Source organism: Salvelinus sp. IW2-2015, unplaced genomic scaffold (assembly GCF_002910315.2).
Source record: "Salvelinus sp. IW2-2015 unplaced genomic scaffold, ASM291031v2 Un_scaffold3532, whole genome shotgun sequence".
NCBI classification, from domain to species: domain Eukaryota; kingdom Metazoa; phylum Chordata; class Actinopteri; order Salmoniformes; family Salmonidae; genus Salvelinus; species Salvelinus sp. IW2-2015.
Window position 1 is genome coordinate 30,145 of NW_019944812.1, and position 12,408 is coordinate 42,552.

At 43.0% G+C, this 12,408-nt stretch overlaps 1 protein-coding gene across 1 annotated transcript in view; it reads right to left on the reverse strand.

Moving 5' to 3' along the window:
* The window catches only part of rundc3b (RUN domain containing 3b), a 26,573-nt gene extending 17,841 nt beyond the window's left edge, over positions 1 to 8,732 (reverse strand). Inside the window, 2 exon segments of the mRNA XM_070441158.1 lie at positions 1,164 to 1,176; positions 8,470 to 8,732. Of these exon segments, the coding sequence (XP_070297259.1) occupies positions 1,164 to 1,176; positions 8,470 to 8,564 (108 nt within the window). The 5' untranslated portion in view covers positions 8,565 to 8,732.
* Positions 8,733 to 12,408: the final 3,676 nt, after the last annotated feature.

Sequence of the window (12,408 nt, forward strand, 5' to 3'; positions counted from 1 at the left end):
TCGTATTTCTGATAGTTTTGTTGAGATGATGTTCACGGATTCGACCGATTTTATGACTCTAAGGCCGTATTTGGTTGTTATGTTATAATTAAGTCTATGATTGGATAGAGCAGTGCTGAGCGCGTGGCGTGGTAGGCACGCGGCTCGTAAGCATTCATTCCAACAGCACTTCCCTGCGTTGTGGCAGAACTTTCGCCTGTGGCTTCAAAGCCTATCACTTCCCGATGGCTGGTGTAACCGATGTGAAATGGCAGCTAGTTTAGCGGGGTGCGCGCTAATAGCGTTTCAAACGTCACTCGCTCGTTGAGACTTGGAGTAGTTATTCCCTTGCTCTGCATGGGTAACGCTGCTTCGAGGGTGGCTGTTGTCGACGTGTTCCTGGTTCGAGCCGTGTAGGGCCGAGGAGGGGACGGAGCTATACTGTTACACTGGATACTAAAGTGGCCTATAAGAACATCCAATAGTCAATGGTTATGAAATACAAATCGGTATGAGAGAATATCGCTATAATTCCTACAACTTTCTTTACCTGGGAATATTGAAGACTCATGTTAAAAGGAACCACCAGCTTTAATATGTTCTATTGTTTCTGAGCAAGGAACTTAAACGTTGCTTTCTTTCACGGCACAGATTGCACTTTTACTTTCTTCTCCAACACTGTTTTTGCATTATTTAAACCAAATTGAACACGTTTCATTATTTATTGAAGGCCAAATTGATTTATTGATGTTTATATTAAGTTAAATAAGTGTTCATTCAGTATTGTTGTAATTGTCATTATTACATAAATACAATTAAAATAAAAATTAAAAATATATTTAAAAAAAATGTTTATATTTTTTTATTTATTTTATTTATTTACATCGGCATCGGCTTTTTTGGGTCCTCCAATAATCAAGGGGGGTTTAGTGCGCTTTGACTTGTATCCATGGTGTAAAGGTCGTCGGATGTGCTTTCGTTGAAGAGGTTAACTCTTTGCTGGTAGAAGAGTGTGCCGCGCGTGTGATTTTGAGGAGTCGCCTGTTATTGTTGAGGTGAGTGCTGATTGTCTCGTTATGTTGCTGAGATAGCTATCTATGTTTTTCTGCGCCTCGCATTCCCAGTATTGGTGTAGTGTGTTTACAGTTAAGTTGGGATCTAATTGATGTGTATGTGCGGCAAACTTTTATTTTGTATCTTTGCTGAATGAGTAGTTGTGTTTCCAGAGGCGGAACGATTTCGTTTTCTTGTGTCCCAGGTGCCAGGTGTGTAAGACCCGTGTAGGGCTTTGTTTTATATGGGTTTTGCGGCCACATGTGTATTCCTTGCTGCGCGATGCTATTCACGGCTGTATTCGGGGGGGTGAGGCTAGTCGGACTCTTTTTGTCTACTGTGGGTGCCTAGTAGATAGGTATGTTGTAGCTATTTCCTACTCGAGCTCATCTTCCAATGGCTGTGTTGTTTGGGGGATTAAGAGTTTGAGAGAGTCTTTGCCTCGCCAAAGGTACGTTGATCTCTTGCGATGTACATAGTCACTTGGTCCTTATGCAGCATTTCTGCGGGGGCTGTAGTCCCGCCTGCTGGTTCCTCTCTGTTTCCTAGATCTCGTTTAGTGTTGTGGTGAGTGAACTTACCTTGTGAGCCGTGTGTACGCTTGAGGGTAGCGATGTTGTGTCCTGGTTGAGGTTCCCATTTTGTGGCTATTTGAGATCATTATGAGCACCGCGACCAAGACCTTGTGAGATGCTGGAGGATGGTAAAAGCTTTTTATTGCCTGCATTAGGAAGTAGCTTTTCTATCCGTTGTTCATCACATTCCCAGTGGGTTAGAAGTTTACATAAATAATACTAATTGAGTGTATGGCCAAACAGTTCTATTTTTGTTTCATCAGACCAGAGGACATTTCTCAGAAAAGTACGATCTTTGTCCCCATGTGCAGTTGTAAACTGTAGTCAGTTTTTTTTTTTAATGGCAGTTTTGGAGCTGTGGCTTCTTCCTTGCTGAGCGGCCTTTCAGGTTGTATCGATATAGGACTCGTTTTACTGTGGATATAGATACTTTTGTACCCATTTCCTCCAGCATCTTCACAAGGTCCTTTGTTGTTCTGGGATTAATTTGCACTTTTCGCACAAAAGTACATTAATCTCTAGGAGACAACACGTCTCCTTCCTGAGCCGTACAACGGKTGCGTGGTCCCATGGTGTTTACACTTGTTCATCTGTACAAACAATAGTACACGTGGTACCTCCAGGCGTTTTGAAATTGCGCCCAAGGATGAACCTGACTTGTGGAGGTCTACAATTTTTTTTTCTGAGGTCTTGGTTGATTTCTTTTGATGTCAAGCAAAGATGCACTGAGTTTGAAGGTAGACCTTGAAATACAGCCACATCTCCAATAGACTCAAATTATGTAAATTAGCCTATCAGAAGCTTCTAAAGTCATGACATAATTTTCTGGAATTTTCCGAGCTGTTTAAAGGCACAGTCAACTTAGTGTATGTAAACTTCTGACCAACTGGAATTGTGACAGTGAAATAATCTGTCTGTAAACAATTGTTGGAAAAATTGTGTCATGCACAAAGTAGATGTCCTAACAGACTTGCCAAAACTATAGTTTGTTATCAAGAAATTTGTGGAGTGGTTGAAAAACAAGTTAATGACTCCAACCTAAGTGTATGTAAACTTCCGACTTCAACTGTGTGTGCGCACGTGTGTGTCTATATATACACACATACACACACACACACTGCTCAAAAAAATAAAGGGAACACTTAAACAACACAATGTAACTCCAAGTCAATCACACTTTCTGTGAAATCAAACTGTCCACTTAGGAAGCAACACTGATTGACAATAAATTTCACATGCTGTTGTGCAAATGTAATAGACAACAGGTGAAAATTATAGGCAATTAGCAAGACACCCCCAATAAAGGACTGGTTCTGCAGGTGGTGACCACAGACCACTTCTCAGTTCCTATGCTTCCTGGCTGATGTTTTGGTCACTTTTGAATGCTGGCGGTGCTTTCACTCTAGTGGTAGCATGAGACGGAGTCTACAACCCACACAAGTGGCTCAGGTAGTGCAGCTCATCCAGGATGGCACATCAATGCGAGCTGTGGCAAGAAGTTTGCTGTGTCTGTCAGCATATGTGTCCAGAGCATGGAGGCGCTACCAGGAGACAGGCCAGTACATCAGGAGACGTGAAGGAGGCCGTAGGAGGGCAACAACCCAGCAGCAGGACCGCTACCTCCGCCTTTGTGCAAGGAGGAGCAGGAGGAGCACTGCCAGAGCCCTGCAAAATGACCTCCAGCAGGCCACAAATGTGCATGTGTCTGCTCAAACGGTCAGAAACAGACTCCATGAGGGTGGTATGAGGGCCTGACGTCCACAGGTGGGGGGTTGTGCTTACAGCCCAACACCGTGCAGGACATTTGGCATTTGCCAGAGAAACACCAAGATTGGCAAATTCGCCACTGGCGCCCTGTGCTCTTCACAGATGAAAGCAGGTTCACACTGAGCACATGTGACAGACGTGACAGAGTCTGGAGACGCCGTGGAGAACATTCTGCTGCCTGCAACATCCTCCAGCATGATCGGGTTTGGCGGTGGGTCAGTCATGGTGTGGGGTGGCATTTCTTTGGGGGGGGCCGCACAGCCCTCCATGTGCTCGCCAGAGGTAGCCTGACTGCCATTAGGTACCGAGATAAGATCCTCAGACCCCTTGTGAGACCATATGCTGGTGCAGTTGGCCCTGGGTTCCTCCTAATGCAAGACAATGCTAGACCTCATGTGGCTGGAGTGTGTCAGCAGTTCCTGCAAGAGGAAGGCATTGATGCTATGGACGGCCCGCCCGTTCCCCAGACCTGAATCAAATTGAGGACATCATGTCTCGCTCCATCCACCAACGCCATGTTGCACCACAGACTGTCCAGGAGTTGGCGGATGCTTTAGTCCAGGTCTGGGAGGAGATCCCTCAGGAGACCATCCGCCACCTCATCAGGAGCATGCCCAGGCGTTGTAGGGAGGTCATACAGGCACGTGGAGGCCACACACACTACTGAGCCTCATTTTGACTTGTTTTAAGGACATTACATCAAAGTTGGATCAGCCTATAGTGTAGTTTTCCACTTTAATTTTGAGTGTGACTCCAAATCCAAACCTCCATGGGTTGATAAATTTGATTTCCATTGATAATTTTTGTGTGATTTTGTTGTCAGCACATTCAACTATGTAAAGAAAAAAGTATTTAATAAGAATATTTCATTCATTCAGATCTAGGATGTGTTATTGTAGTGTTCACTTTATTTTTTTGAGCAGTAATATTATATATATATATATATATATATATATATATATATATATATATACACACACATCTCAATGAATTGGCGAGGGCACTGCAGCACCCAGCCTCACCCCTACTAGAATATTTAGTCAAATGTCTACCGTTTGCTGATGATCTGATGCTTCTGTCACCAACCAAGGAGGGTCTAGAGCAGCACCTAGATCTTCTGCACAGATTCTGTCAGTAAGACCAAAATAATGGTGTTCCAAAAAATGTCCAGTCACCAGAACCACAAATACAAATTCCATCTAGACACCATTTCCCTAGAACACACAAATTATACATACCTCGGCCTAAACATCAGCGCCACAGGTAACTTCCACAAATCTGTGAACGAGCTGAGAGACAAGGCAAGAAGGGCCTTCTATGCCATCAAAAGGAAAACAAAATTCAACATACCAATTAGGATCTGGCTAAAAATACTTGAATCAGTTACAGAACCCATTGCCCTTTATGGTTGTGAGGTCTTGGATCTGCTCACCAACCAAGAATTCACAAAATGGGATAAACACCAAATTGAGACTCTGCATGCAGAATTCTGCAAATATTTCCTCAGTGTACAACGTAAAACACCAAATAATGTATGCACAGCAGAACTAGGCRGATACCCGCTAATTATCAAAATCCAGAAAAGAGACGTACAATTTTACAACCACCTAAAATGAAGCGATTCCCAAACCTTCCATAYCAAAGCCATCACCTACAGAGAGACGGACCTGGAGAAGAGTCCCCTAAGCAAGCTGGTCCTAGGGCTCTGTCCACAAACACAAACAGACCCCCACAAATTAGAACGAACCAAATCATGAGAAAACAAAAAGATATTTACTTGACATATTGGAAATAATTAACAAAAAAACAGAGCAAACTAGAATAATATTTGGCCCTAAACAGAGAGTACACAGTGGCAGAATACCTGACCACTGTGACTGACCCAAATTTAAGCAAAGCTTTGACTATGTACAGACTCAGTGAGCATTGCCTTGCTATTGAGGAAGGCAGACCTGGCTCTCAAGAGAAGACATGCTATGCGCACACTGCCCACAAAATGAGGTGGAAACTGAGCTGCTCTTCCTAACCTCCTGCCAAATGTATGACCATAGAGACACAACTCCCTCAGATTACACAGATCCACAAATAATAAAAAAAAATAAAAAAAATTGGGGGATAAACTCCCATACCTACATAGTGAAATATGACAGTGTGCCATCACAGCAGCAAGATTTGTGACCTGTTGCCAAAAGAAAGGGGCAACCAGTGAAGAACAAACACCATTGTAAATACAACCCATATTTATTTTCCCTATWGTACTTCAACTATTTGCACATTGTTACAACACTATATATAGACAATGTCATTTGAAATGTCTTTATTCTTTTGGAACTTCTGTGAGTGTAATGTTCACTGTTAAACAATAAAAATTATTTCACTTTTGTTTATCATCTACTTCACTTGCTTTGGCAATGTAAACATATGTTTCCCATGCCAATAAAGCCCCTTTAATTTAAATTGAATTGAGAGGCGAGAGAGAGAAGACCGAGAGAGGAGTGGCAGAGAGGAGGAGACAGCGAGAGTGAGAGAATAAACACAGTATGCATCACCAGATGCTTTTAGTGGCCTACTCCTCCACTTCCAAGAAGGCATTTAGACACACATAGATCTGATGACATGTAGACACAGGTGCTCAGAGGTCTCAGGAGAACTTAAATGAGTGCCCGTCTACCCTGTGTACCACTGAATCCTCATCAACTTCAGACCTAAAGCGGTTACGGTTGTCCTCATATATCCCCCTCCCGAAGTTAGTGCAAAAAGGGTCAATGCAGATAGTTAAATAGTTAACCAATAGCTACCCAGACCAACTATTTAGCGGTCAGAAGCTGTTCAGGGTTCTGTTGGTTCCAGACTTGGTGCATCGGTACCACTTGCCATGCGTTAGCAGAGAGAACAGTCTATGACTTGGGTGGCTGGAGTCCGACCATTTTTAAGGCCTTCCTCAGACACTGCCTGGTATAGAGGGTCTAGATGGCAGGGAGCTCAGCCCCAGGGAGGAACTGGGCCTTACGCACTACCCTAGCGCCTTTCGGTTGGACGTCAAGCAGTTACCACACCAAGTGGTGATGCAGTCAGTCAAGATGCTCTCAATGGTGCAGCTGTAGAACTTTGAGGATCGGAGATCCCATGACAAACCTTTTCAGCCTCCTGAGGGTAAGAGGCGTTGTCGTGCCTTCTTCACGACTGTATTGGTGTGTGTGGACCATGATAATTCCTTAGTGATGAGGACACAGAGGAACTTCACAGCCTTGTCTGCATATTAAATCAATGATACCAATATCTATTCTGATACACCACCTCGCCATGAAAATAAACCCCAGCCCTGTATCTATTCATGTTCTGCAGCAGTGGTTGATTGGATCTGAACTCATTCCACAGGATTTATATTTTCATTATTCAGATCATTGGTTTAGGRGGAGTCGGTCCTGATGACCCAAAGCGATTATTAAGACTAGAGCAGTTGCTCACTATAAACTAACATATATTGAACCCAAGTGCTCTGCATACATCAAATAAGAGTTTGAGAGCTTGGGACTATAAGGTTCTATCTGCAAAATGATGATTCTGAGATAATTGGCTTTAAAGTTCCCGACCCCTCATTAGTTTGAAAGGTGTCAGCGATTTTTATCTTGTATTCTGTTGCACTTAACATGAATTGGGGTATTTAGACTACTGTATAGGTAGAGAACATTGAACAGAACAAGGCTATGTCAATAACTCAATCTGGACAAAATGTAGATAGAACCTTATAGTCCCAAGCTCTTGATTTAGCTCACTGAGAAAGCCTAGGCATTAGCTTAGTGAGCTAACAGGAGTCTTTGGGAATCAGGCAAGGTTACTCACCACGTGAGCATAGTTCACCAAACCAACTAAATAATATCACAAGAACTGCACATTAAATGTTTTAAAAAAGTGACATTCCTGGAGAAAACACTGACAATGAGGTTGTGAAAAGCCACTCCAGAAAGGGAAAACAAAGCCTGATGAAACCACAACAGAAGAGTTCTCACCTGTCACCAACCATGGCTTGGAGATGATACACCACCTCGTCATGAAAATAAACCTCAGCCCTGGAGACATGTGAGTACAATGCCCACTCCCTGCTTTCTGACACCAGTGATCTTTAATGGTGATACACCACCTCGTCATGAAAATAAACCCCAGCCCTGGAGACATGTGAGTACAATGCCCACTCCCTGCTTTCTGACACCAGTGATCTTTAATGGTGATACACCACCTCGTCATGAAAATAAACCCCAGCCCTGGAGACATGTGAGTACAATGCCCACTCCCTGCTTTCTGACACCAGTGATCTTTAATGGTGATACACCAGTGGTCATGTGTTGGAGCAGCAAAAAGGGGCTCATGTGGCTACTGATTGTAGCATATATCTCATCTACCCAATCTCTCTCTTCACTAGAACCACAGAGGACATACGGCTGGGTCTGATGGAGCTATACTTGATAGGGCGTTCAACACCATGATGTTAGCCACAGAGAACGACATCACTATAGCTATCTAAAAAACACACACTTTCGTATAATACACACTTGTACATGTGTGAAATAGGAGAAATATAAGCACCCACCAAACGATTATTATTTATACTGTTCGAAGAGCATGAGACTTCAGATGAATAATTTAAGAGAATCATCACAGTTCCGTGCCAATTCATAGCGGTGTGTTGAATTGTCTTCGTTCATGTGAAATCTATAGACTATACCGGTATGGAGTTGGGCACCTAATTAATGAATTAAGGTAACTGTGATTCCATGAATGATTAAGGGTCATAGGTGGTGGTGGCGGCGGCGCGTGTGTATGTGTGACCATTGACGAACACTCAGAACTAGTGCGGCGTTATAGGCTACAGTTCATGTCGATTAAACACCATCAATACTGTGATGTAAACGCGATGCCACAGTAGCGGAACAAAGGATGGTCGGTTATGTGCGCTATTTAGAAATATAGCCTATACCACCAATTAGCCTACCGTCTTCAACAGCATCCACACACAATCACCAGTCGCGTGAGAATGCGGTCATTTATCATCTCACCAATTAGTAAATTAACACAATCAAGCAGAGCATTCTTTTACCTGCAGACAGTCAGTAGATTCCTCCTCTCCACAGCCCCGCTTCTGGCAGCGTCCTGTTTGCGAGCTACATGCAGCCCCAGGCTACGTGACGCCATCCTCGCCACAGTTAGTTGTCTCCCTGGTGTAGGTGCGCAGTATTTGCTGTCCCTGTTTCTTTTAAATCAGCAGGTTGGGTTCAACAGTGCACGCCACCGCCCGCGGGCTCTATCCGCGTCACACCAGCACGCTCGATCGTTGACAGTCAACGTATAGGGCAAGAAGGAGGTGGATGAACAGAAATCACCCAGTAATTTGGGAGAGAAACAGTCACGGGGTTGTGCTAAAACGCCCAAACCAAGTGCCGGGAAGTCTGAGCGGTTTAAATTCCTGTTTAGAGCGAATTAGGCTACCGATGGTAACCTCGATGGTCTTGGGAGACGAAGAGACTTTCTATGTGTGCATCCCAATAGTATAAAAAARAAKTMTATTCTCTCCTACATCTGCACCCATCTAAAAGGTTTAATGAAAATGTTTCACACCAAACATACCCTGGTCCCAGATTGGTTTGTGCTCATGTCAACTCCAGTGTTGTCATTGTTAAGCCAACACTTGGCATGCCAATTCAATAAGGAGTTATGGCATTTAGAGTTCACAAGAGAGTAGAAATAGACTGGCACCCAGGCTAGCTGAAACAAGAGAGTTCGTTTAGGTTTTGGCTACTTCCTGTACAGGCCCAGTTGCCTATTATTTCATAGAGAATGAAAGAGGACTCTAGTAGCCAAAAGGCTATATCAGCATGGGCAGCGCCATTGAGGGCCATTTTAATGTTGTTAAATTAACTTGGTGGGACTTCCAACTTCAAGACTGTGGACAGTGGCTGGCTGAAGCTGCAGCAACGCCAATGGCTACTGGGAGAATCACTTGAAGAATAATCATAGAGATAGATTCAGGACTCATCTTTGTATCAGTGCCATTATAGTGTCTGTGGCAGCATGGGCAGCACCATTGAGGATATCTCCATATTGAAGTAGTACATTTTATTTTTCATGACTGGCTGATCCTTCCTGATGACCAGGTTGGACATGACTCCAACAGGATCACCAGGAGGTATCAGCCGCTGTCCAGTCTTGTGGTTCTCAAATGTCAGATCGTGGGTGGTTCCGATGGCCGCTATCCATGGTGCTGAATCTGGATCTCTGCTACTAGCTCTATTTGCTGGTTTGTTTACCTTTATCATTATTTGTGAGACAAAAGCCACCGCAGGTCTAAAGTCCAACCTTTACAGAACAAAAATATAAATGCAAAATGCAACAATTTTTAAGATTTTACTGAGTTACAGTTCATATAAGGAAATCAGTCAATTGAAATAAATTCATTAGGCCTTAATCTATGGATTTGATATAACTGGGCAGGGGCACAGCCATGGGTGGGCCTGGGACGGCATAGGCCCACCCACTTGGGAGCCAAGGCCACCCACTGGGGAGGCCCAGACAATCAGAATGAGTTTTTCCCCACAAAAGGGCTTTATTACAGACAGAAATACTCCTCGGTTTCATCAGCTGTCCGGGTGGCTGGTCTCATACTAGGTGAAGAAGCTGGATGTGGAGGTCCTGGGTTGGCGTGGTTACACGTGGTCTGTGGTTGTGAGGCCGGTTGGACGTACTGCCAAATTCTCTAAAACGACGTTGGAGGAGGCTTATGGTAGAGAAATTAACGTCCAATTCTCTGGTAACAGCTCTGGTGGACATTGCTGCAGTCAGCATGCCAATAGCATGCTCCCTCAAAATGTGAGACATCTGTGGCATTGCGTTGTGTGACAAAACTGCACGTTTTAGAGTGGCCTTATATTGTCCCCAGCATAAGGTACACCTGTGTAATGATCATGCTGTTTAATCAGCTTCTTGTTATGCCACACCTGTCAGGTGGTTGGATTATCTTGACAAAGCGAAAAATGCTCACTAACATGGATGTAGACTAATGTGTGCACAAAATCTGAGATCATTTTTTTGTGTATGTACAATTTCTCAGATCTTTTATTTCAGCTCATGAAACATGGGACCAACACTTTACATGTCACGTTTATATTTTTGTTCAGTATACATAATCGATATGGTTATTGTTTTGTGTAATATATTGATGTTCAGAATGAGAATAACCTTTATTCGCCAAATATAGGCTATTTATATGTACAGTAATTTGACTCGCTGAAATGGTGCTGCAACAATAAACAGAAAGCAAAGCAAGATATTTTATATTCATTTAATCAGGCCACAGGCCACATTGAACGTGTTCGAACTGTGTTCTCTGTTATGATATGATATGATAGGGTGGCAGGTAGCCTAGTGGTTAGAGTGGTGGGCTAGTAACTAAAAGGTTGCTGGTTCAATTACCTGAGCTGACAAGGTAAAATCTGTTGCTCTGCGTTTGAGGAAGGCACTTAACCCTAATTTACCCAAAGGGTGCTGTACTACTATGGCTGACCCAGTAAAACCACACCTATCTGGTGTATGTGAGAATAAAACAAAAATAAATGTGTTAGAAATGTCAGTTTTCAGGTAGATGGGGACCCCCAGTGGCCATGGAGTAAGCTGCAGCTTTTCCAATACCTGAATCCTTTCTCCCCTTTCCTGAAGTGCTCTGGACACTGATCTGACACATGCTCAGTTGGAATAGTCAGTATGGTGTTTATAGCAGAGGAGAGCCACAAGGTCATTTGGTGAGTTTAAGGCACATGTGTCAAACTCATTCCGTGGGTTTTCACTCCTTGATCGATGAATTAAAGTCACTAATTAGCAAAGAACTCCCCTCACCTGGTTGTCTAGGTGTTAATTGAAAGGAAAAGGAAGCAGACGCTAGGCCCTGGAATGGGTTTGACACCCCAGGTTTAAGGGGATTCATGGATATTGAAAAAAGTGTTTTTGGGCTACTGATGAAATGCAATAGACTACTTATCTACCCCAAGACAACAACTCCACTGAGACAGACCGATCAAAACTCCACTAAGACAGACCAATCAAAACTCTACTGAGACAGACCAATCAAAACTCTACTGAGGACCAGACCAATCAAAACTCTACTGAGACAGACCAATCAAAACTCTACTGAGACAGACCAATCAAAACTCTACTGAGACAGACCAATCAAAACTCTACTGAAACAGACCAATCAAAACTCTACTGAGACAGACCAATCAAAACGGTTTTGATGTGTTTTGTGTTGTCACTTTTTTCTCTGTGGAAACAAGATGCCTCATCTCAGGGGTTAAACTATTTTCTAACTAAACGAGAGGTGCCCCTACTGCAGGGGTAGCCAACTAGATTCAGCCGCGGCCCGAGTTTTGGATGGTGGATGGTGGATGGCAGGGGGCTGGAACATAATTATAATAATTTGTACACTGAAATTGTCCACAACTACGCCCAAAATTAGATTGTATTTGAAAAGAAAAATAATTTCATACCATTGTATTTGGAAATATCAATAATTTCATACCTTGATTACATTGAGACACAATCACATATGTCTACTTTTATTCATGGGAATATGAGGTGAACAGATTACCTAAATCAAACTAATTTTGAGCTGAATTCCTAGTGATTTTAGTCATTTTTTGAAACAAAAACTAAAATCCCCCCAAAAGAATATACAGTATATATTATGTTATTTTTTTTCTAAAAACTTGCGAAAACACTTACTGGCTAGTTTTGCCATTTTTTCTCACACTGTGGGTTGCTCTTGCAAAAGAGATTTTCAACCTCAAGGGTATTTTCTGATTGAATAAAGGTTAAACAGTCTTTACCAATCAGAATCTCTGACCCTGTTCTTCTTCCCCTGTCCCTCAGAACTGGTTGGAACTGGTTTGAGCCTGAGAAGAACCCTGAAGACTAGAATACAGACTTGCGCTCCATACCTCAGCTTCTATCTCTGACCTCCTGTCTGTGTAGTCACTAGTTTTGTGGTTGA